At 44.7% G+C, this 27323-nt stretch overlaps 1 protein-coding gene across 2 annotated transcripts in view; it reads right to left on the bottom strand.

Annotated features, from left to right (window-relative positions):
- The window catches only part of NT5DC3 (5'-nucleotidase domain containing 3), a 79495-nt gene that overhangs the window by 43213 nt on the left and 8959 nt on the right, over positions 1-27323 (bottom strand). Inside the window, exons 1-2 of one of the 2 annotated variants that reach the window (XM_040344271.1) lie at positions 11570-11818; positions 684-868 (exon numbers count right to left, since the gene is read on the bottom strand). In XM_040344271.1, coding sequence (XP_040200205.1) covers positions 684-868; positions 11570-11762 — 378 coding nt within the window. In that variant the 5' untranslated portion in view covers positions 11763-11818. Of the gene's footprint in view, positions 1-683; positions 869-11569; positions 11819-27323 lie in introns of those variants that run through there. The other variant, XM_040344272.1, reaches the window with a different exon arrangement.

Genomic DNA, 27323 nt, shown 5'->3' with positions numbered 1-27323 from the left:
ATATATATATATATATATATATATATATATATATATATATATATCTCATGAAAAAAAAAGTGGAAAAGTTTCTGTAGCAATTTATCCTTGGTCTCTTTTACATCACAGAAACCTGACATTTTAAACAGGGTTGTGTAGACTTTTTATATCTACTGTATCCTTCGAATATAAAAGCACATGCACAAACAAAACTTCTAATTACCAAAATCAAGAAACTCAACATCCCTTTAAATAATCAAATATGAAAACAGTGGATTATAAAAAGAAAAAAAGAGTTTGTTAGATTTCCTAAGGGAGCATTTACAAACTATACATGCTGAACACCATCTTAAAAAAGGAGGGGGGGGGGGATTCTAACGGACAATGGCACTAAAATAAAAGCATTTGTTTAACAAAAAAGTACAGAAGAATGTAAAAGGTCATGTTCCCTCTATAGTAAAACCTTGGTTTGCGAGCATAATTCGTTCCAGAAACATGCTTGTAATCCAAAGCACTTGTATATCAAAGCATTTTTTACAGGGTATGAAAGAGAAGAGGGGCACCTCTAAGTGTAGCAATAAATTGCTAAATCTTGTACCTTCATTAAATATATATATATATATATATATATATATATATATATATATATATATACATACATACATACATACACACACACACACACACAGTGCGTCATATCTTACCCGATGCTCATTGATTAGGAGATCAAGAGCAGTATTGAAAATCAAGGTGTGAAGATCTTTAGAGTAAAATGCTAATGTGTAATCATAATCAAAGCCATAAATTTCAATATCAGCAAGACTCATCTCATTGTTTGCAAAGATGGCATTTGGATTGAACAGATTGCTTGAAATGGAGGGAATGAGTTCTGCAAAAGAAACAAGCAAAATTCAATATTAGACCCAAAATGAAACAGAATTTTCTACCAAAAAGAGAGAAAAATAAAACCTGCTTAAAAGGGTCTTCATAAAATGTCAAAGCTTTTTACTCCAAAGTACTGTAAGGGCTCATTCATAGCAGCGGCCGGACGCACATTAAAGTGCACATAACATGCACGCTGCAATGGGTTGTCAAGAAGCAATATAGCTCTTGCCCTCACATCTCTGTGTTACCCGTTACCTGCTGCAGTCTGTCACAATAGGGTTCATTTACTAAAACTGGAGAGTGCAAAATCCGGTGCAGTTGTGCATGGTAGCCAATCAGCTTCTAACTTCAGCTTGTTCACTTTTACAAAAAACAAACAAAAACGCAGAGTTCCACCAGATTTTGCACTATCCCATTTTAATAAATCAACCAAAATGTGATACACCATGTCAGAATGCACTGCACAAAAGCACAACATGTCCTACTTTTTTTTTTAGCACACACTGGTGTGAACTCAAGTCATACCACATAAGGCAAATTGTTCTTCAGGTGAATGCAGCTGGTGTGAATGAGCCATTAAAGTTAAGCTAAGTCACAGGCAGGGAGACATTGTCCCGATACTCGGCTGCAGAGATCGGGAAATGGCACCGCGCTGCGCTAATCACAGGAAGGGAGACGACTCCCTGGCGGGCGCTGCACGTGGACTGTGCGAACACGCCAGAGCTCATCCTTACCGATGAGAAATGGTATTTAGCAGTTTATATTTACTAAAATAATTGCATTTCCATGTACTGTGTACTATGGGAGATCAGATACAGTAAAACCTTGGATTGAGAGTAACTTGGTTTGAGTTTGTTTTGCCAGACAAGCAAAATTATTTTATAAACTGACTTGATAAACAAGTGATGTCTTGATTTACAAGTAGCGTCATGTCATAACGGAGTATTAAAAAAAAAAAAAAAAAAAAAAAAGGAGAGAGGCACCTCTAAGTGAAGCAATATGGTTACATTTAATGAAGGTACAACATTTAGCAACTCACATGATTGATGATTAAATGAGGCACATCTAAGTATGCAGGCATCTGGGGGGACGCTGTCCACGTAGACCAACCTCCACACCGCCAGCTACATCATCCCTTCCTTGTTGCGCTCCACAAGCCTCGCTTTCAGATCGCTCTACTGCAGGGTTAGTCATCCCGGTAACCAATGCAGACTGATAGCGGTGAGACGGTGGTGCCGAGGATGGTCTGTGTGGACAGCTTTACCCCGGATGCCTGCATACTTAGATGTGCTTCTTTTATTCATCAACCCATGTGAGTTGCTAAATGTTGTACCTTCATTAAATGTAACCATATTGCTTCACTTAGAGGCGCCCCTCTTCTCCTTTACACTCTGTCGCTCCTGCTGGATTTTGCTCCTAATCCTCTTGTGGGGGCTTCCATTTGTGGATGGACATTTTATGGTTACACAACCTGGTCACATTGCTATAATCTTTTTATATGGACTATAAACTGAAAGACCTATGAATAAATGGTTGTTGAACCATCACCTGGGAGTTTCCATTAGTTCCTGGGGAAATTTGCTTTGATATAAGAGTGCTTTGGATTACAAGCATGTTTCTGGAACTAATTATGCTCGCAATCCAAGGTTTGGTACTGTATAGTGAATGCAGGGGTCATGGGTTTAGCAACAGTAAACTTTCATTCAATTCATATTTAGAGACTGATAAAAAAAATGCAAACATATGAGGGACTATGGGAAAGACACAAAATTGTATAATTAAATAGTAAAGGCACAAGGTTTGCATGAAGAGAAAAAAAAAAAAAAAACGTACTTACCTGAAGGTACCCCTTGATCCAGCGATGTCCTGACTGGCTTGTGGCAGCAGCAGGGACAATTGGCTCCCAAAGCGGTCAATTACAGCCAGTGAGCCTACTCACAGAGGGGGTGGGGCCAAGCCATGGGTCCATGTGTAAATGGACACAGAGCCACGGGTCGGGAGCACCGCTGCTTGGCAGGAGGGGCCAGGAGCGCCAACAGGGGATCCAGGAGGAGAATCTGGCCTGCTCTGTGCAAAACTATTGCACAGAGCAGGCACGTTTAACATTTAGCAAGGGGTGGACAATTTAACATGGAATTCAGAAGCATGTCTGTTTAATTCAAAAGCCAGCAGGGGGAAAAAATAAAATAAAAAATGTCCCTCTTTAAAGCCAGCTCCATTGACAACTACAGAAAACGTTCAATGATAAGTGCCAACTTTAACCACTTGCAACCAAATCATGTACTTGCTACAATTTTTTTTTTTAGAGCCGATTGGCTCTCTTGCAACCACCAAAGCCGCTAACCAGCCACTCGGTTGTAATTACAAGCATCGGAAGGGGAGGACCCCCTTCTGTGGCTTGGATAGTAAAATGTATGTAGTTTGCTTAGGGGTTCCAACTAATTTTCTAGCAAATTTATAGCCAATCTGCTGACAGCTTAAATATTTACTGCTGCTCTGGGCTTCAGAAAAATGGAAACCTCCAGCAAGAACAAACAAGAGCAATGCTGGAGGCAATTTGCAGCACACACAAAGTTTGGAACATAATTAATGTGGAATGCAAGTTCCTTGCTAAAAAAAAAAACAAAAAAAAAAATCATCATCAAGAGGTTATGGGTAAAGTTCCACTTTTATGCATTCTCTGCATGAAGTTAAAAATGTTTCCACTATGTGCTCCTTCCCTTCAATATAATTACTTGAGTCCCATCTCGATCCAGCAAAGTCAGTAAGAGCTCCCGCTGCTGTCAATCACAGCCAGTGAGGAGGGAGTGGGGCAGGACTGAGTGTTAATGGACACACAGCTCAGGAGCGAGGCCACACAAGTGCCCCCATAGCAAGCGGCTTGCTATGGTGGGCACTAGTTAGAAAGGGGTTTTAGTGTCAGCAAGGGACCGCAAAAGAGGAGGATCGTGGCTGCACTGTGCAAAACTATTGTACAACAACAACACACATCAAAGGTTTACAATCACTACTGAACGAAATTCTAACATTATCACTTTATTCATCAGTCTACGCAAAGTAAGTAGTCACATCTTGCAATGGGAAGGAGCACCCACAGCAAAGGCTCTGCTTATGCAGGAAAGACAATGCTAGATTGTGGACATTTAAAAGACACAGAAGGTAATGATGCGTTTATAAAAGTGGTTGCTGAAATATAAATTCAAACTTTGAAAAAAAAGGCAATAGAGCCGCCATTGAAGACTTTAAATCTTGGTAATTGCCAGCATTTATTTCACAGGGACAACCAACAAACTACACCCTGCAAGCTGGAACCTACCAAGTTTTCTAATCTTCCTTAGAAGCTTGCATTCACCACAGGAAAGCAGGGGGAAAAAATTACTATTATTTCTAGAGCTAAAAGTAGAAGTCAATTAAAATACCAACTAGGCTTAAACATAACCACCCTCACCCCAAGCCCTATACCAACTATCCTGTAAAGGAAAGATGTCTAGATTTAACTATTACCTGGGCACTCTGGTCACATGAGCTCCCTAGCAACAGCTTCAGTGTAGAGGTGAGATCACCAACAATGGCTAAAGAGCCTATGCATTGATGTCACCCATAGGCTTACTATGGTAAGAAGCTGCGAGGCAGAAAGTGCGCGGTCTGGAGGAGGACCAAATGGGGGCTTGAGTTAGCTGTCCTCATCTCTGCTGCCAACTGCTGAGATGGGGAAGAAAAAGGACAGAGATGTGCCTCTGCAGCTGCACAGAGGAGCGCAGGATCTGGAGGTAAAGTTCTGTCCTCCTCTTTGCTGCCGACTGCCAAGACCAGGTGGGGGAGACTGTGGCTCAGGTAAAAGTAAGGGGGGGGGGGTCTAGGGGATCATGCAGCACAGTTTATGTTCTGAATTTCTATAAATGTATTTTCCTGGGACTGCAGAGGTTGACCCCCATGTGAGCACACCTGGGTGATAGCTGGATGCCGAGAGTTTATCTTAGCAAAACTTCCAGAACAAAATTAGATTTCTACAAGGGGTTCTGCACTGGCCCATAACAAGCAAGCAGAAAATGAAGTCAGAACTCCTGAACAGCATATTGTTTAGGTCTCACTCAAACGGCTGAAATCTGTCTGTCTAAAAATCACTGTGTTTGAATACTAAAACAAACTTTTTTTTTGAACTCCAATAAGATTGCATTTGAACTGCAATATCAGCAGATGGGATCGCCGGTATCCAAAAGGAAGATTTTTTAGCATAATAAAATTGCTGCTACAATTGCTCGGGATACATTACTATGAAGTGATTTGTCGTTTCTAGAAGCTAAACTGGTTCTGTAGCATTGAGGAGTTGTACCTCTGCCACAAATCACACTCCTTCAGTGATTGCTCGCTAAGCCCATAGAGGTGCATAACATTACTGGAACTGATCCTTTGTATGGCTCTCTCTGCAGCAGCTGAAAGCCGGTGAGAGAGAAATGTGGCTTTCAGCTGCTCTAGAGAGAACAATATAGGGGATCAAGTCCAGTAATTGACCCTATCACCGATCTGCCCATATCCTATTCACCTTGTTGCCTGGGCCCTGTACAGGAGGACCAGTGGTACCCAATTATCCATGGTCCCAACTGTGCCTCATCATTTAAAAAAAAAAAAACGCCCTACATACATACCTTATTATTACTACTACAAGTCCAAAAAACAAAATATTTTATGTATTTCAGTTTACCAATTTTTAGAAGTGATGGCTGCCTTATTTTTCCTTTATGCTCACCTGGTAATCCACCCAGTAAGTCCCATATTTTTCAACTCTTTAACAGACCAAGCTGTCAGCTGTGTAGCGTTTCCCCCCCCCCCAGGTGAATGGGTAGGGGTACCCCATACTCATTCACATAGGGTGGGGGGCTGGGATCTGGGGGGCCCACCCTTATTAAACAGGGCTCCTGGATTCTGATAAGCCCCCCCGCCCGCAGACCCCGACAACCAACGGCCAGGGTTGTCGGGAAGAGGCCCTTGTCCTCATCAACATGGGGACAAGGTGCTTTGGGGTGGGGGGGCCACAGGGCGCCCCCTGCCCCAAAGCCCCCCCCCCCCCCCATGTTGACGGCATGTGGCCTGGTATGGTTCAGGAGGTGGGGGGGCTCGCTCATCCTCACCCCTTTCCCTGACCGGCCAGGCTGTGTGCTCGGATAAGGGTCTGGTATGGATCTTGGGGGGGGGACCCCCATGACGTTTTTTCAGTGTAGGGGTTCCCCTTTAAATCCATACCAGACCCCTGCTCTTGGAGGGGGAACCCATGCCAGTTTGTTAATTAAAATTTGGCCTAGAGTTCCCCCAGCAGAGCACAAGTTGCATGCCAAAGTTGGATCATGCAAGACGGCGTTCCAACTTTGATCCAACTTAAATGATATGCAGTGGGCTAAAGTAGGATCAAAGTCGGACCGAAGTAGTACAGGGGGAGCATTTTCAAAGTCGGACCGGTTAAGGCGGCTCCTATAGGGAAACATTGATTTTCACACGTCATGCGACATGAGCTCCCAATGTCGGAGCGTTTGTCGCACCAGTGTGAACCCAGCCTCAGGGGTGCACGGTTAAAGGACTCATTCATGCCAGAGATACCTGTAGTTTATCTGCTGTCAACAAGCAGACAAGCATGACAGCTCCAGAGCATGCATCCTTTAAAACAAGCAATTATCTTACCTTTAAACGAGAAGTGTGGGCATGTTAAAAGACAAACATACATACTTACTTGTTCCCCGCTAACTCTAAGCCCAAGAACTGATTGATAATGTGACTACTGATCAGTCAGTTCTAGCGTCTACTCGGATCGAGTGATGACGGTCAGTCACCCCTCTCTGCTATTCTCCTCCATCACTCCCTGGAGCATCAGACAGGAGAGACGACGAGAGCGGCTGGCTCAGGCTTTCAGAGGCTGAGACAGCTGCCTGTAGAGTATCTGGGTAGATCCCAACATTATTGTTGATATCCCTCCAGAGTCTGGAGTGGCCCTTTAGCTCATTGTCAGATGATTCAGGATCACAGGATTGCACTTCTGCGACCCGCAAGAGAAGTAGGACCAAAAGAGCTTTGGCTACTTCTTTAACGTACCTTGCAGATTGTCAGCATTTTACAACACAACAACTACTTGAATTCCCATCTAGAGGCAGCATGTAGCACCAACTGTCAAACAAAAGAGGAATCGAGACACCTACCAACCCAATTCCTGTCCTCCAGGTCCCCAAGGAGCAAAAGCCCTAATAAAAGGGATCACCACAGCAAGCCATGTACACAGCACTTCTGTAGCACTACAAAGCTGTAGAGTACTCTATGGTAGTGTAGGACTCACTATATTCACTTTTTTTTTTTTTTTTTTTTAAGTGGAACTCCGGCATAAATAAAATACTTCAAATTGTCCACTCCCAACTAAAACAGAATCACTTCTGCAGCAATGCACTGGAGTCCTCAGATCAAATCCCAGACAGGCATGTTCTCTCTGTGTGGGTTTCCTCCCACACGCCAAGGACATGTTGGTAGGTTAAAGCGCTTATAAAGTAATTTTTCCCCCTTTTAAGATAAACAAAAAACATGTTTTACTTACCTCTTCTGTGCAACAGGGCAGCACTGATCCACCTCTTCTTGGGTCCCCTGCTGGTGCTCCTGGCTCCTCCTCTTCTGTGTGCCACAATAAGAAGCCTATTGTGGCATGCCTTTTGTGGCACGCATGGGGGCTTGATCCCAAGCCTGGACACAGACAGTGAGGCTTGGCCTAGCCCACCACCCCAATCCCGAGCACCCCCCACGCTGCCTCATTACAGGGTTTGACCGACTGCAGTGGGAGCGGGGAGAAGAGATGAGAGCTTCTACAGAGAGGCACAGTGTAAAATCAAAATTGGGAAAATATAAGGGGGGGGGGGGGGGCCGGAGGTGATGCACATACTGAATATTTTTTTTACCTTAAGCCCCGGTTTACATTGGAGCGATTTGACATGTTAAGTCACATGCCAAATCTGTGGCAATTGCACCATCCAAATCGGCGCAACGCAGACTTTGCGGAGCCGCACCAATTCCTAAAAGTCGTTTCTGTACTACTTTTGGCGATTTCCATTGACATCTGTGCAGCAACCCGCACAGATGTCTGAAATCGCCCCCAAAGTCAGGGCTGACACGGGGGAATGAAATCGTGAGAGTTCAGCTGAACTCGCACAACTTCATTCCCGGCTGTCAAGTGTGAACCTAGACTACTGCAGGGAATGCGAAAAAGGTAAAAAAAATTACAATCACTTTAACTGACTCCTGTCTAAATTACTAGGTCTATGATGCATGCGAGGTAAGGACCTTGGATTGTATACTCCTTGAGGGCAGGGACTGGATGTAAATGTACAACATACGTAAAGTCGTGTTAATTCTGCAATATGAAATTTACTATAACAAATAATAAAAAAAAAAAATGTGATATATAGAGAGATAGATAGAGATATATATTTTTTTTATTATTATTTGTTATAGTAAATATTATAAAAATTAACGTAAATATATATATATATATATACACATATATATATATATATATATATATATATATATATAATCAATTTTACTAGGTGATCATCTAATAGAGAGGAATGCTTCCCACTTGGCACCATGGGACAATGCAGGTCCAGAACTTAGCCCGATGACAGAAAAGGGGACAGTGACAAGACCAGTCATCACAATGGAAAATGGCAGTTAGGAAGACTGCAGGACTATGGATTTGTATTGCTCCCTAATGGATCATAACCTTGGAAAAAGAGCACTAAATTCTTCATCAGCTGCAAAAGGTGGATGGACAGCATGAAAGGTTTTTATTTTTATGCCCCCGAGGTATTATAAAAAGTAAGCAGAGTAAAATTGCTCCAGAAGTAAACAAATACTAGTGGACTGTAATCTCTGACCAACACAAAAAGGGCAACAACAATAATAAATAAAATGATCGGTAAATCACATTCTCCCAACGTGCCAATGTTGCTGCTTACACTGTGCTGTGTTCCCACATCAAACCATAATCATATCAAATACTCCCGCTCACACATCATCCCATACCATGAATAAATACAACAAATAAATGCTGTGTGTAATAAACACTGTAATAAAACATGAAGGAAAACAAAATCCTGAATAAAGCAAATCACTCTATTTATGCACCACATATAAGTAAATAAACAATCACTCCAAATACTGCTGTATAATAAGCACTCAGAAAATGTTAGGTTATGCAAGTGAGAGCTTTTCAATGAATTAATGAGGGTTCACCATTGCAATCACAATACATTATTGCTATTCTTCACATTTGAGTATTTATTACTCGATTACACAGCATTAATTCGTTGGATAGAGTGACAATAGGAGATGATGTTGCATGGCACTGTGTGATATAGGATTGCTCCAGAAGTGTAGAACGTGTGCAGCAATTTAGAGGACAGACCCCCCCAAGTATAAGCTTGAGTGCCTTCATTCTATATGGAAGCACAACAATGGAACTCCAGCTGTGCTGAGACCAGCCATACACTGCATCCTGACATGGAGATCTGCTGGACACAGGAGCCTGAGCATGACTAATCTACATGACAAGTCGTTTTACTTCATTGCACAATGGAAAGCACCTTCATTTCTGCAGGATCAGTCTTTATTGTAAGGGGGAGGGGGGATCTGACAGATGTGCCTCTAGCAACCAATCAGATCTCATGTCTTACCTACACAAACTGGTCTGGGGAAGGTTGCTATGGGAGAGACACACTGCTCCTCAATACATTACTCTATACAAAGCTCACACACTGATGGGTTGCTACGGGTGATGTCACTGTACAGAGATCACACTGAGAAGGGTTGCTATGGGTGATGTCACTGTACAGAGCTTACACACTGATGGGTTGCTACGGGTGATGTCACCATACAGAGATCACACTGAGAAGGGTTGTTATGGGTGACATCACTGTACAGAGCTCTCGCACCAAAGGGTTGCTATGGGGGATGACCGTACAGAGCTCACACACTGATGGGTTGCTATGGGGGATGACTGTACAGAGCTCACACACTGATGGGTTGCTATGGGTGATGCCTGTACAGAGCTCACACACTGATGGGTTGCTATGGGGGATGTCACTGTACAGAGCTCACACACTGATGGGTTGCTATGGGGGATGACTGTACAGAACTCACACACTGATGGGTTGCTATGGGGGATGACTGTACAGAGCTCACACACTGATGGGTTGCTATGGGGGATGACTGTACAGAGCTCACACACTGATGGGTTGCTATGGGGGATGACTGTACAGAGCTCACACACTGATGGGTTGCTATGGGGGATGACTGTACAGAACTCACACACTGATGGGTTGCTATGGGGGATGACTGTACAGAGCTCACACACTGATGGGTTGCTATGGGGGATGACTGTACAGAGCTCACACACTGATGGGTTGCTATGGGGGATGACTGTACAGAGCTCACACACTGATGGGTTGCTATGGGGGATGACTGTACAGAGCTCACACACTGATGGGTTGCTATGGGGGATGACTGTACAGAGCTCACACACTGATGGGTTGCTATGGGGGATGACTGTACAGAGCTCACACACTGATGGGTTGCTATGGGGGATGACTGTACAGAGCTCACACACTGATGGGTTGCTATGGGGGATGACTGTACAGAGCTCACACACTGATGGGTTGCTATGGGGGATGACTGTACAGAGCTCACACACTGATGGGTTGCTATGGGGGATGACTGTACAGAGCTCACACACTGATGGGTTGCTATGGGGGATGACTGTACAGAGCTCACACACTGATGGGTTGCTATGGGGGATGACTGTACAGAGCTCACACACTGATGGGTTGCTATGGGGGATGACTGTACAGAGCTCACACACTGATGGGTTGCTATGGGGGATGACTGTACAGAGCTCACACTGATGGGTTGCTATGGGGGATGACTGTACAGAGCTCACACACTGATGGGTTGCTATGGGGGATGACTGTACAGAGCTCACACACTGATGGGTTGCTATGGGGGATGACTGTACAGAGCTCACACACTGATGGGTTGCTATGGGGGATGACTGTACAGAGCTCACACACTGATGGGTTGCTATGGGGGATGACTGTACAGAGCTCACACACCGATGGGTTGCTATGAGGGATGACTGTACAGAGCTCACACACCGATGGGTTGCTATGGGGGATGACTGTACAGAGCTCACACACTGATGGGCTGCTATGGGGGATGACTGTACAGAGCTCACACACTGATGGGTTGCTATGGGGGATGACTGTACAGAGCTCACACACCGATGGGTTGCTATGGGGGATGACTGTACAGAGCTCACACACTGATGGGTTGCTATGGGGGGTGACTGTACAGAGCTCACACACTGATGGGTTGCTATGGGGGATGACTGTACAGAGCTCACACACTGATGGGTTGCTATGGGGGATGACTGTACAGAGCTCACACACTGATGGGTTGCTATGGGGGATGACTGTACAGAGCTCACACACTGATGGGTTGCTATGGGGGATGACTGTACAGAGCAAACACTAAGAAGGGTTGCGATGGGTGAAGTCAAACTGATGGGTTGCTATGGGTGATGTCACAGTCAGAACTCATTCACCTGTGCCCCATACACACAGTGTCACAGTGAGTTCCCACTAGGGGAAGGGTCACCCGGGGAGAAGTGCCAGGCTCTCACCATCGATGCCTCTCCTCGCCTCCTTGTAGTGCTCGCTCAGGTATTTTCTCATGTCACCGTTCTCCGGCCCGCTGGAATAAGTAGACGAGAGGCGGTGCAGCCATAGAGGTGCCGGGGGTCTCCCTGCCAGCCTCCTACCCGCAGTCACGGTCACCCGGCAGCAGCCTCCTAATAGTGACAGAGCCGGAGCCATAGCGAACAGTGCGTGTGCCTCTGTGTGCGGAGAACGGCGCCTGTATAAGGAGCCAGGCACTTCCTAGTGACGTCACATGAGAGGGAGGGTCTGACACAGGGAAACCCTACAAGGGTCAGAGGCTGGCAGGGAGCCCGGGGCTAGGTCTTCTATACTGTACACGGCTCTGCTATATACACTGCTAATGGGGAACATTATATGTTTAAAGTGGAACTAAAGGCAGAACTTGTTTTCACGTTGGATAGAGTAAGGAAGATTTATAATCCCCAGCAGCTTGTTATTTTGCCATCTGTGTCCCATTGCCGAGATTTCCCTTCACTTCCTGTCTCCTAGCCAAACAGGAAGTGAGGAGAAATTCCTAAGAAGTCTTTGATTGTCACCAGAATTGGTGTCCCCATTAGAAGACTGCTCTTCTATTCCTGTTCTGAACAGAATCTAAAATTTGGGATGATTTTTTACTTTCACTCTGGGTGATTATGGTAAAAGATGGCAAATAGAGAGGGTAAATCTCCCTAATAAGGACTCCGATACGGACCTGACAGGTGTTCTGATCTCTCTCCACACTACCTAAAACTAAAAAAAGAAAAGTATAAGCTTTACTTTAACCACTTGCTTACTGGGCACTTAAACCCCCCCTCCTGCCCAGACCAATTTTCAGCTTTCAGCGCTGATGCACTTTGAATGACAATTGCGCGGTCATACAACACTCAACCCAAATGAAATCTATCATTTTTTCCCACAAATAGAGCTTTCTTTTGGTGGCATTTGATCACCTCTGCGTTTACATTTTTTTGTAAAAAAAAATAAAATTGAAAAAGACCGATTTACATTTTTTTTTATATATATATTTTGTTATAAAATTTTGCAAACAGGTAATTTTTCTCCTTCATTGATGTATGCTGATGAGGCTGCTCTGATGTGCACCGATAAGATGGGACTGGTGGGCACTGATAGGCGGCACTGGTGGGCAGAGGTGGCACTGGTGGGTACTGAGAAGTGGCACTAATAGGTGGCATTTATAGGTGGCACTGATAGCTGGCAAAGATGGGCACTGATGGGTGGCAGTGATTGGCACTGATTGGCACTGGTAGATTAAACTGATAGGAGGCATTGCTAGGTGGCACTGATTGGCACCACTGGTGGGCATTGATAGGTGGCACTGGTGGGTACTGGCAGGTGGCAATGGCAGGTGGCAATGGCAGGCAGTATTTGTGGGTACAAATGAGGCAGAATTGCCTCTTCCTCTTCGGGACCGATGTCCCTTGCCAACAAGCCGGTGACCGGCTTTCTTCTCTCCTCGCGCTGTCAGCGAGAGGAGAAAAAAAAAACGATTACCGATCCTTTGTTTACATCACGTGATCAGCTTTAATTGGCTGACAGCTGATCACGTGATAAAGGGCCGAGACCGGCCCTTACACGGATCTGTGAGCACCTGAGTCTCAGTGACTCATCCAAAGTTTCCATCGGCTCTTGGGTGCTGCCGCCACGCCATTGCCTGTAATGGTTTCATACTGCGCTGCGCTTAGTGAATGGCCTGGCAGAGGAGGGGACCAAACTTTCAGGGGCCATGTCTCGCAGAAATGGGGACAGGTAGCGGTCAACAACAGGTACTTGTTCCCCTCCTCCAACTCGGGGATAAGCAAAAGTTGTCTAAATACAACTGTCGTGTGTATTTTTTATCACAATCTTGCTGTGCTTTGTGTATTCAAGATCTGTGCAGTAATCCAGTGTGAAACTTTAGCTCTGTGAAGGAGCTTCCTATGATACAGACCAATCACTGCTGATCTCTCTCCGCGTGCAGGGTAACTGGTCTTGTCTCCGCCCCCTCCTATCGCTTTCTGCAGACAGCCAGTAGTGTTAGTAGAGGATTCTGCTGGGCCCCTCCCACAGCTCTGCTCTCTGTGCAGGCTATGTACAGCACAGATTACATTTTATTTTGATAAAAATGTATTATTTATATGGCCCCTATGCCATTGAATAGCACTTTAGTGGTATTCTGATTCACCACGTGTATCATAAGATAAACAACACACTATAACTAAACTGTCTCAGAGCATGAATGGGAGCTCTACAGTACGTCTGTGTGCTAAGCAAGGAGCTATATTAAGTAGCTGGTATTTCCCTCTGCTAAGTGATTTACACTGGTTATTTGAGATCCCTCTGTGCTGTAATATAGTAGCATCCAACATGTCCCAATGCTGTGAAATAACATGCCAGTCTGATACAAAGTTGCAAACATATTACAGAACGAATGACAGCACTGCTGTGTGGCTGTTGGAAAGGCCAAACAGGAGATGTTACAATATTTTGCGAGCTTATAAGGACAGAATGTAGTCATTTTCAAAATGTAGCTTTTTTGCCTGTAGGCCCAAAAAAGAACATCAATAAAAGTCATTAAAAAAAGGCAAACTAAGATCCCTTTCGCACTGAGCTTTAGTGCTGTTTAAGCGGTGCTTTTCGGCTGCTAGCGCGGTGCTTTTAACCCCAAATTTCTGGCCAGTACAAGTAGTATGTAGGGCAGTGTACAGAGATCGATAGTATGTAGGGCAGTGTCCAGAGGTCAGTAGTATGTAGGGTAGTGTCCAGGGGTCAGTAGCAGTGGCGGCCCGTCCATAGGGACGCACGGGCGCCGCCCCCCCCCCCCCCCCCCTCCCGCAGTCACACAAAAAAAAACTTTTATTCGGTTTAAATGTCATTTTTACATTTTAACCGCAGTTCTGGCAGCGGTCTATAGAGGGAGCTGCAGCGCCACCCCCTCTCACAAATAACACACATTCGTGCATAAATGCACGAATGTATGTTATTGTTGGTTGCCAGCTGCCTGGTCTATTCATATAACCGGAACATGGGTCAACGGTTACCCGAATAGCGGCAGCTGGTTGGCTGAGGGGAACTGCCTATCAAAGCCAGCGGCTCTGATAGGCTTTTCTAGTACTGCCCTCCGGCTCTCGGATGTCTATACTCGGAGCGCAGGCAACCTGCGTTCCTTGCATAAGACTGACGGCCGTTTCAGCCAATCAGGTTCCCGGAATCTGGTTATCAGGAACCTGATTGGCTGAAGCTTCACCACGGCGGCAGAAGACATCGAGGGAGGACATGGAAGCTTCAGGAAAGTGATTTTTACAGGGAAAGGGGCGACAATGGGCACAGTGGCATCATGGGGCACAGTGGTGACAAAGGGCACAGTGGCATCATGGGGCACAGTGGTGACAATGGGCACAGTGGCATCATGGGGCACAGTGGTGACAATTAAAGGGCACAGTGGTGACAATTGGCACAGTGGCAACACTTGAGGGGCACAGTGGCTGCGTTTGATGGCATGGCACAGTGGTGACAATTGATGGAACAGTGGCTGCGTTTGATTGCATGGCACAGTGACTGCGTTTGATGGCATGGCACAGTGGTGACAATTGATGGCACAGTTGCTGTGTTTGATGGCATGGCACAGTGGTGACAATTGATGGTACAGTGGCTGCATTTGATGGCATGGCACAGTGGTGACAATTGATGGCACAGTTGCTGTGTTGCATGGCACAATGGTGACAATTGATGGCACAGTGACTGCATTTGATGGCAAGGCACAGTGGTGACAATTGATGGCACAGTTGCTGTGTTGCATGGCACAGTGGTGACAATTGATGGCACAGTGACTGCATTTGATGGCATGGCACAGTGGTGACAATTGATGGCACAGTTGCTGTGTTTGATGGCATGGCACAGTGGTGACAATTGATGGCACAGTTGCTGTGTTGCATGGCACAGTGGTGACAATTGATGGCACAGTTGCTTTGTTTGATGGCATGGCACAGTGGTGACAATTGATGGCACAGTGGCTGCATTTGGTGGCATGGCACAGTGGTGACAATTGATGGCACAGTTGCTGTGTTTGATGGCATGGCACAGTGGTGACAATTGATGGCACAGTTGCTGTGTTTCATGGCACAGTGGTGACAATTGATGGCACAGTTGCTGTGTTTGATGGCATGGCACAGTGGTGACAATGGCACAGTGGCTGCGTTTGATGGCATGGCACAGTGGTGACAATTGATGGCACAGTTGCTGTTTGGCATGGCACAGTGGTGACAATTGATGGCACAGTGACTGCATTTGATGGCATGGCGCAGTGGTGACAATTGATGGCACAGTGACTGCATTTGATGGCATGGCACAGTGGTGACAATTGATGGCACAGTGACTGCATTTGATGGCATGGCACAGTGGTGACAATTGATGGCACAGTTGCTGTGTTTCATGGCACAGTGGTGACAATTGATGGCACAGTAGCTGCATTTGGTGGCATGGCACAGTGGTGACAATTGATGGCACAGTTGCTGTGTTGCATGGCACAGTGGTGACAATTGATGGCACAGTGGCTGCGTTTGATGCATGGCACAGTGGTGACAATTGATGGCACAGTTGCTGTGTTTGATGGCATGGCACAGTGGTGACAATTGATGGCACAGTGACTGCATTTGATGGCATGGCACAGTGGTGACAATTGATGGCACAGTTGCTGTGTTGCATGGCACAGTGGTGACAATTGATGGCACAGTTGCTGTGTTTGATGGCATGGCACAGTGGTGACAATTGATGGCACAGTTGCTGCGTTTGATGGCATGGCACAGTGGCTGCATGTGATGGGCACAGTGAGGCTGCAATTTTTTTTTTTCGTTTGCGCCCCCCCCAAAAATTTTGTGCACCAGCCGCCACTGGTCAGTAGTATGTAGGGCAGTGTCCAGAGGTCAGTAGTAGGTAGGGCAGTGTCCAGGGCTCAAAAGTAGGTAGGGTGGTGGACAGAGGTCAGTAGGATGTAGGGCATGGTACAGATGTCAGTAATATGTAGGGCAGTGTGCAGAGGTCAGTGATAGGTAAGGCAGTGTACAGAGGTTGGTAGCATGTAGGGCAGGGTACAGAGGTTTGTAGGGCAGCGTACAGGGGTTGTATTCATAATATACAAAATAAATAAATAATTTGGGCTAACTGTTTTTTTTTTCCTATGCATGAAACAGTTTCTTCCTCCCAAAAAATGCATTTGAAAAATTGCTGCGCAAATACCGTGTGACATAAAAAGTTGCAGCAACCACCTTTTTATTCCCCAGGGTGTCTGCTAAAACAATATATACAACGTTTGAAAAGTGTCAGATTTGGCCTGGGTGGCAAGGGGTTAAATACGTCAGTAAGTAATATACAAATAATTATTATATATTTTTTTTAAGGTAATTTACTATATTTTCAAAAACTGGACTCAAGCAGGTGGCTTATTGGACAAATTACTAAAGTTTGAAGCTATAACTTCAAACCCGTAATTTCACAGTAAATAGATAAATTATTATCTTATAGCATATAGCATAATAATATATGATTTAGCTTGTACCTTTTCATCAGCAGCAGATTCTAATTCTCCCTCTTAACTGTGTGAGAATAACATGGGCTTATGGGTAAATCTTTTACCCATAAACACATGTTTTTCCTTGTAGATAAGAGGGCTGGGCTGGAAGGGAGCATTTGTCTTTTAGACACTTTCCCGTTTCTATGACCCCGCAGTGAGAGGCGTCACGTGCCTCCACTGCAGCTTCTTTTATTGGACAGCTTGGGCTAATGGTACTTTACCATTGGTCCAAGACTCCAAGCTGTCCATTGAGCTCAGTGCCTCTGACAAGTAGAGAGGGGAGGCACTGTGAGCTCAACCTCTCAGTCTGCTGCAAACACAGTGGCCCAGATTCAGGTAGTTTGGAGCAATATTTGCGTGGGCAAAGAGCAAAGATTTTTCTCTGCGCCCACGCAAATATTTCGATTTGCCCAGCGATTCACGGAGCAGTAGCTCCGTAAATTGCGCGGGCGCTATGCTAATTAGCCCTGCGTAAGGGCGCCTAATGTAAATGATCCCGCCGGGGGCGGGAATCATTTAAATTAGGCGCGCTCCCGCGCCGAGCGAACAGCGCATGCTCCGTCGGGAAACTTTCCCGACGTGCATTGCGGCAAATGACGTCGCAAGGACGTCATTTGCTTCTAAGTGAACGTGAATGGCGTCCAGCGCCATTCACGAATCACTTACGTAAACAACGTGGAATTCAAATTTCACGAGCGGGAAGCGCAGCTATACTTTAGCATAGGTTGCCCCTGCTATAGCAGGAGCAACCTTGCGCTAAAGTCGCCGTACGGAAACTCCGTACCTTGCGTGCGCAGGGCCCGCGCAACTTTTGTGAATCGGTGGTAGTATGCAATTTGCATACTATACGCCGATCACAATGGCCGCGCCCCCTAGCGGCCAACGCAAGAATGCAGCCTGGGATGTGAAGGCATAAGGAGGCTTATGTCTGTCAGATCCTAGGCTGCATTCGGTGTAACGAGGTTCCTGAATCAGGAGCACTCGTTACACCGGAGCAAGTAAGCACTTGCGCCGCGCAACCTATGGTTGCGCGGGCGCAAGTGCTTCTTGAATCTGGCCCAGTGTGTCCATTTGTATTTAAACTGGCCGCTCTGTATGTAGCTTCTGACAGGCTGTGCAAGGAGCCCTGTATCTCCAGAACCGTAGGTCATAGGAGCCCCATTTTCTCTGTGACCCCAGTTTGCCTAACTATGACCCTCAAAGTCAAATGTTTTTTTTGTTTGCTTTTATGTCCATGGCTCTGCCTTACCTGCCTCCCCTGACTGCACATCCCTGCATTATTACAGTAGTCAGTGCTAATAATATTTACTGTGACTGTACTAATAACACTAGGCAGGAAGGGGTTAACATCTAGGGCGATCAAGGGGTGATAAATATGTGCCTAACAAGTGTTTATGTGTGTACTGTGTGCCGATTTTGCTGGAGATCTAGTGGTTTTCATTCCCTGTTTAGCAGGGGACACTGCTTAGCTGTGGCTGTGCAGCTGCTGTGTCCCTAAAGACATGAATGAGGCTGCCTGCACACGGATGCTTGGAACACCTGTGCAACCCATGTGGGCAAACAGGGCTATTCGTACTGGTGTATGCTTAAATAAACCCATGTGAACAATACCTTAACCACTTCAGCCCCAGAAGGATTTACCCCCTTAAAGTGGAGTTCCACCCATAAATATAACATTACATCAGTAGTTTTAAAAAAATGTCATTAGTCCTTTACGAATTTTTTTTTTTATATCCCTTTAAAGTGTTGTTGCTAGGCAGAATAGTTAATCTTCCCACTTCCTGCACCTCGGTGCTTAATGCTTCCTAACCTACACCGCACAGACTCCTGGGAATGTAGTGGGTGTAACTTTCCAGGAGTCTGTGCATTCCCCAGTCTCAAAGAATCATGTGACTTGGACAGCACAGGTGCTGAAACCTGATCTGACACTGCTTGTGCAGCACTGAGTATGTGCGAGATTTGCAAGGCTGAAATCCAGGAAGTCATACAGTCTGGCTTCATGATGCACACACTTAAGATGGCCCCAGTCAATTTCTATTTTATAAAGTGTCTAAATGCTGTAACAACCTAACAAAACGGACCTTAGTTTCCAGACTAACTTTACTAGAATACATTAAGCTTGTGTATTACAGGGGTATTTATATTTAAAAAGTGAAATTGTGGCCGGAACTCCGCTTTAATGACCAGGCCATTTTTTGCGATGCGGCACTGCATTATTTTAACCAACAATTGCGTGGATATGTGACGTTTTACCCAAATAAAATTGATGTCCTTTTTTTCCCACAAATTGAGATTTCTTCTGGTGGTATTTGATTACCTCTGCTGTTTTTATATTTTGCGCTATAAACAAAAATAAAGCATACTTTTTTTTAAAAACAACATTTTTCACTTTTTGCTCTAATACATATCCAATAAAAATGTAAAAAAACATTATTTTTTCAATAGTTTAGGCCAATATGTATTCTATTACATATTTTCGATAAAAAAAAAATCACAATAAATGTATATTGATTGGTTTGTGCAAAAGTTATTGCGTCTACAAAATAGGGGAAAGATTTAGGGGATCAGCGATTTTTCATGGGACTGCGACATTGCGGCAGACAAATCTGACCCTAAGGCCTCGTACAGACGAGCGGACCTGTCTGATGAAAACGGTCCGCGGACCGTTTATCGGACATGTCTGCTGGGATCATTTGGTCCCCGTGGACAGACGACGCGGTGACGTGGCGGCGACGATGACGCGGCGACGTGCGCGAACCCGGAAGTTCAAAGCTTCCACGCATGCGTCGAATCACTTCGACGTCATGCGCGGGTTCTCGGGCCAGCGAACATGTCCGATGAGTCGTACTGACTGTCGGACATGTCCGACGGACAGGCTTCCAGCGGACATGTTTCTTAGCATGCCAAGAAACATTTGTCCGCTGGAAACCTGTCCGCTAGGCCGGAAAACTGTCCGGTCGGCCCTACACACGGTCGGACATGTCCGCAGAAACTGGTCCGACGGTTTAGTCATCTGCAATTGTTTTAGTCTGCAGTACATTTTAGTCAACTAAAATCTCCAGTACATTTTGGTCAATTTGTATCATTTTAGATTTTCGTTGACTGAAATCGAATGGGTTTAGTTAAATGGTAAGTTCACCTAAAAATCTTTAAGCATTTCTCTGGAATTTCCAAATTCATTATATAAAAAAATCGAATATGTTATTAATGGTTATAAGGTTTGAACAAACTCACAGATCCTGTTCTGCCCTTATGTAAACAAGGCGGATCCCCGTTCTGACAGGGGAGGAGAGAGATCAGCTGTTCCAAGTGATCAGAAACAGCGATCTCTCTCTACTCCCAGTCAGTCCGCCCCCCTGACCTAGGGAAAACGTAACCCTTTGACCACCCCTAGTGTTAACTCCTTCCCTGCCAGTGCCATTTTTATACATATATCAAAAAGTATCACTGAGGCCTCGTACACACGACCGTCGGACCAGTTTCGGCGGACATGTCCGACGGTCGTGTGTACGAGGCCTCAGTGATACTTTTTGATATATGTATAAAAATGGCACTGGCAGGGAAGGAGTTAACACTAGGGGTGGTCAAAGGGTTACGTTTTCCCTAGGTCAGGGGGGCGGACTGACTGGGAGTAGAGAGAGATCGCTGTTTCTGATAACTTGGAACAGCTGATCTCTCTCCTCCCCTGTCAGAACGGGGATCCGCCTTGTTTACATAAGGGCAGAACAGGGATCTGTGAGTTTGTTCAAACCTTATAACCATTAATAACATATTCGATTTTTTTATTTTTTTATATAATGAATTTGGAAATTCCAGAGAAATGCTTAAAGATTTTTAGGTGAACTTACCATTTAACTAAACCCATTCGATTTCAGTCAACGAAAATCTAAAATGATACAAATTGACCAAAATGTACTGGAGATTTTAGTTGACTAAAATGTACTGCAGACTAAAACAATTGCAGATGACTAAAATGGGACTAAAACTAAAATGGCATTTTAATTTAAAAGACTATGAAAATATTTTAATGGGGTAATTTAATTTCTAGGTAACTTTTTGACAAAGTATAAATAATCGCATCTCTTTACAGGTCTGATGTCTCTTCGGTGAGGGTCTGCAGAGTTGAGTAGAGGCCAGGAACATATTACCAAGCAGATTTATGGACTAATTTATTACACTCATATTTTGACAACAGCTTACTAAGAGAGACTAAAGATAGAACATCACTGTGAGTACCTGACATTGGAGGTCTGACAGACCCTGTCTGGGCACCTGATAATTGATGTTTGTTACAGAATGTGACCTTTTCTCTATGGATTTTAAAACTGGAAATATGAGAATGGTTTGTGAAATATTCTCTTGTCACCACCTTAAAGTAGAATACCAGCCTAAATCTAACTAGGCTTGAGAATGCCCCCCCATACTTACCTATTTTTAGCTATCTCTGGTCCGGTCATGTGATCCCCTGTATATCAATGAGCGTCGGCTGCAGGAGAGAAGAGAGTGAGCTTGACAATGGCTGGGAGTAGTGATGTCACCCGACAGTGCTCATGTCGCAACTGCTATAGGCACTCCCTCCTTTCCCCTGCAGCTGGTGCTGGCTGACACAGGGGAGCCAGATCATGTGGCCAGACTGAAAATAGGTAGGTATATACATTTTTTTATTTTATTTTTTTACACGGGTTAGTCAGCATAGGTAGTAGGAGCGGTAAAGCAATGTGTTTAAGACTAGATAGGTTTAAGCTAGAATTCTACTTTAATTCTTTTTAACCCTAAAAAATATAAATATCATTCATTTTAAAGTGAGGAATTTCAGGCCTTTAGAGAAGTTTGGAGCAAATCCAAATCAATATAGCATGGAGATATATGATGCTTAAATTAAATGAGCATTTAACCCCTGCAGCGTGGGTACAGGCTCACTGCAAAGGATGTTTACTTTATCTGGCATTGGGCTTTAAAGTGTTCTGCATTGCCAAACGTTTTTCTTTTTTAGTTTAGCATAGAGTAGGCATGGATTATAACCCCCATCATGTTTTATTGCTCCATGTGTCCCCTCTAGGTTGGTTTACCCTTTCTAAATGTACTAGTGACCATTATCACCCAGCAGGGCCATCTTAATAGCATCATGGGCCCCTGGGCAAAGTAATGCTCTGGGCCCCCTACAATGGAGACAGTGCAGGTAAAAAGAAATCACATAGGTAGGGGATATCTAAGGTGTAGAGGGGGTCAGAGTTCTGGGGGCAGAGGCGGCTCTTTAATTAGGCAAATTAGGCACCTAAGGCCTCGCACTCACGGCTGCCTAACTTACCCAATGCATTACCCCAGTTTTGAGGGACAGGAGACCTTAATGCTGCTGTGCTCAGGCAGAGTTAAGAGCCCTGACTCAGAAGAGGGGCCGCCAGCGCCCTTAACAACCAGTGAATATCGGTGGCACCACCCCTTGTGACGTCAATGACCCAGCATGCCCTTAGTCAATTATGTCACAAGGGGGCAGGTTCACCAGGTAATGTCACCCCGCCCCTTTGTTATTAAAAAGCAGGATCTGTTGGCCGCCTTGTTAAAGGGGGCTTCCAGATTCCGAAAAGCTCCCTGCCCGCAGACCCCCACAACCACCGGCCAGGGTTGTGCGGAAGAGGCTCTTGTTCTTGAATTATTTTTCCTATCATGGGTGTGAGTGGGGCCCCATGTCAAGTTTTGCCTAAGGCCTCACAAAGCCTAGAGCCGCCTCTGGATATCTGGGATGTAGAGGGGCAGCCCAGGCTCAAGGACCAGCTGCTTTGAGGAAAGGGCAGGGGCCCCCCATGCAGCTGGGGCCCCTGGGCAGTGCCCAGGTGTGCCCTCTCATTAAGACAGCCCTGGGAACAGAAAGTGATGGACAATGGAACTCTTTCAAGGAGTCTGTTCTGGTGACAACTGCAGGAGAATGCCCTCATTTTGTTAGTGATTTCCTCTTGTTTCATGTGGTGTCTGTGGGGCAGGACATGAAGGGAAAGCTCCCATCATGACAGACTGTAAAAAATTATTTACAAAATAAATAAAAAGATAAACCGACAGGGGTTTTAGCCTTTCCCTACTCTACCAAAAAGAATAGAAAAAGTGTTCTCTATACATAGCTGGCCATACCTTAGTAGATTTTCAAACAAGTGTAGGAACAACCATATGAAAATTCTCAATACATTTGATGACTTGACGAAAGTTGTTCAAAAAGTACTTCAAAATTTTGTTTGCTTTTAAATATTTGATTTAGGAACGAATGAACATTCCCAAATGAAGACTACATACACGGTTAGAAATTTGTTCTAGGATTTTTTTACTCCTTGTTTTGCATCATGAATAGGTGAAAAAAATACACGTACAATGCATCACAAAAAAAAAAAATATATAGTTGTACATACAGTACATCAGCTAGGGATTTTCAGTTATAGTGTGGTTGACCCATAGGCGTGCGCACAGGGTGTGCCAGGTGTGCCTGGGCACACCCTAATCACCCTGTGCTGTGCAGATTCCACATGCTGATTGGCTGCAGAAAAAGGAGAAAGACTAAGGCCCCGTACACACGAGAGGATCGATCCGCTGAAATTGATCCACGGACCGGTTTCAGCGGATAGATCCCCTGGTGTGTACAATCCAGCGGATATTTTTCCGCGGATTTTTTCCCCGGGGATGGATTTCCAGCGGATAAAAATTTGACATGCTAAGAAATCTATCCGCTGGAATCCATTCCAACGGATTGATCCGCTGGTCTATACAGACTCACCGGATCAATCCGTCCGAATCCATCCCCCGCATGCGTCGTAATGATTCGACGCATGCATGGAAGTCCTTATATGACGGCGCGACGCGTCACCGCGGACGGAATTCCGCGGGGATTTTGATCTCATGGTTAGTACAACCATGAGATCAAAATCCGCCAGAGGATTTATCCGCGGAAATGGTCCGGAGGACCGTTTCCGCAGATAAATCCTCTCGTGTGTACTAGGCATAGGAAATCCCTGTCCTCAGTCCCTTTCTCGGTCTCTAAAATGAGATATCAGGCATCTGTTTAGGCCCCTATTTTATCAAGGCCTTCCAATGGGCCTTCGGCAAAACAGAAAAAGAATATTGTTAATTTTTTATTTATTTTTTATAATAAAAATAAACTATAGACACCAATGTCTGCCCTAATGACACTGACCATTGCCCTACTGCTCTATATATTTTTGCATACATGTATGTGTGTTTTGAGCTTTGGGGTGCACACCCTATTGCAATAGGCTACGCACACCTATGGGTTGACCAGACAACCTAAAATAGGCAGTATAGTACATAATCAAACAGTATGGGCAACAGATAAGAATCATATAAATGTTATCAGTATTAATAAATGAATGCCCAATTGAGTTGTACAGGAAGCATTGGTGTAAGAAAGTGGAGATGGAGAAACTAGATAAGAAGAGAGGAAGAATAGGGGGTGTCCCAGGGTCCATGTGTCCAAGAGCACAGGGACGTAAGCCATCACAGCACCAAGAGGTCAAACTAGCATGGAAGAAAGGTAGAGATCCAAGGATCTCAGACACCATGGAATTTGGGCATGTTGCACATGTTGCCGAGCTGTCAGTTTTTTGCTAAAGGGGTTGTAAAGGTTTGTTTTTTATTTTCTAAATAGGTTCCTTTAAGCTAGTGCATTGTTGGTTCACTTACCTTTTCCTTCTAAATGTTTTTTTCCCCCCTTTGTCTGAATTTCTCACTTCCTGTTTCTCCTCAGTAAGCTTGCTCCCATCATCCAAGCTGTTCTGGCTGGGGGTTAGTCAGCCAGAACAGCTTACTGAGGAGAAACAGGAAGTGAGAAATTCACACAAAGAAAAAAAACATTTAGAAGAGAAATCGAAGGAAAAGGTAAGTGGACCAACAATGCACTAGCCTAAAAGGAACCTATTTAGAAAGTAAAACAAAACAAACATTTACAACCCCTTTAAGCATGGTCCAGTGGACTTGGGATTTTACTGCAGAAATAGGAAAATGTTTTGCTTCGATATCTTTTTAGCCAAGCCTTCGTTATAACTTATTTCGCAGCAGTGAGGACATGGTTCATGTTGGGGAGTTGAGATTTGGAGATCTCCTTGGGCTTTAGGTTGAGGAGGGCTTTGCATGGAATGGGGGTGCCGGGTGAAAGAGAGCATGTAAGATATGATACACTTGCTGACAAAAATGTTGGACCACTGGACACATCCCCAATTGTTCCAAATTTTCTCTTCACTGTGGTTGAAAAGTAACATTGATTTGACCTCCACTAATGATCAAAAAATCATCCGAAAATGAAACATTTTGAACAAAACTAGTGTATGGTCTGCTATACCCTTTAGAGCTCTAGTACATCACTAAGACAGACTGCAGAGAAGTTAGAGATGGAGATCAAATGAGATTCCCCATAATAGACTAAGGCCCGGATTCACATACATCGGCGCATATTTATACCAGTAGTATTTATACCTTTTATTTGCAGCAAAGCTGTGAATGAAATTTGGTTCAAAAAGTCTATACTTATTCCTGTGGCCCTTCATATATGACAGTGATACTTCCAGGTCATTTTAACAGCTGCTTGAATGTCTCACTGTAGCAGAGGAAGGGGATGATAGAACAAGACCCTATATTGATACATTATGTAAACTGCTGATAGACATCACTACATGTGAGGTACAACTGCTTTTATTCCAGTGTTGCTTCTAGGTTAATTGCAAAAGTCTTTTGACATTAGTTTATATGTCGTTTATATGAAATCAGACTCTGATTAATTTTAACTCAACAATAGGCTGCGATTCATTCTCCAGAAATGATTAACCCAGATCTTATAAAAGTTTATAGTCAGCCTATGAGTTTCTTGAGATACATGTCCTGAAGACATTAATTCCAGCACAGCATTAGACCTTAGATCAATCTATGGGAACATTCCACCCCAGCTTTTCTTAGGACATGGTGTTCTGAGGGGCTGAAACTCAGGTAATGGTTTCCTGTTTTTCTTTATTGCCAGAAGAAAACAAATGCTAATCCCACAGCATATGACCATGACCCATTATGAATAGCATTATTACAAAATCACGTTTCATATCATTTTATCCACAATGACATTACTTCAGTAATGTATTAGTCAGATTTAATTTAGACTCTGATCTCTAGTGATATAGAAAATGCTTTTCAGCGACTTCTGATTATAATTGTTTCCTTGTCATTTTCAAGGGCATGCAAACTCTGGGAGCTGAAACATGAACATAAAAAGGAATTACCGTACTTGTTATTATAGACCAGCATTTTTCAATTATATTTTAATTGCAGAACCCTTTTAAAGTATGCACAATCTCAGGTCACACCTAAACTTGCAATGATGGAAACAACTGCCTTAATGAAATAAACTACATATCAGATGTCCCCCTTCCTATGAGAGGTTCCTCCGTCACATGAGGGGACCCCCTTTGCATCGGAGGTCTCCATTATGTCAGAGCCCCTTTAAACATCAGGAGGTCGCCCTATACAAGAGAGCCCCTCATCACATCAGAATCGCCCCTATACATCTAAGGCACCCTGTACACGAGTATCCCCCATCACAGTGTGCCCCCCCCCAGTACACAGGCTCTCCATCAAAATGACCCCCAGTCACACAGCCCCCCCCCACATCAGAGCCATACAATCACACAGTCCCCTCTTCACATCAGATCCCTTTCTTTTGGCTCCAAGAGCGCAGCAGACAGCAGGAAGTGAAGCAAGACTGGAGGAGACAGACTTCTGATGCTGGGGATGGCCTTGTATGCCACCTGCCCTGGATCAGAGTTATGTGTTGCCATGGTGCAGGTGAGCCAGGGTTCAAGTCCTGCGGGAACGCATGGGAACGGAGTTCCTGCACTTTTTTCAACTCCGTTCCGTTTGCAGGACTAAAGCAGCCAAGAGCAGTCGAGCTGCCCGAGCCGATCCTTCACTAAGCGGCGATACCCAGCTCGAGTCACTGTCAGGGGCAGGCGAACCTTAGTAATCCTTTATGTTACTGGCCGCTTTTTGTATATGGATTCATCAGGTAGTGTGCAGGTATTCAGTCACTTCCTTGATGCCGCAATGTCTCCTGGGAGCTTTTGTCATTGTTCCCAGGAGACATTGTGGAGGTCTGCCGCGAGTTATCGTGGGATTTAGAAAGAACTTGCGGTTTA

Source organism: Rana temporaria, chromosome 3 (assembly GCF_905171775.1).
Source record: "Rana temporaria chromosome 3, aRanTem1.1, whole genome shotgun sequence".
In the NCBI taxonomy this organism is placed as follows: domain Eukaryota; kingdom Metazoa; phylum Chordata; class Amphibia; order Anura; family Ranidae; genus Rana; species Rana temporaria.
The sequence above is the reverse complement of the archived record's forward strand: the minus strand, read 5'-3'. Positions and strand labels throughout refer to the sequence as shown.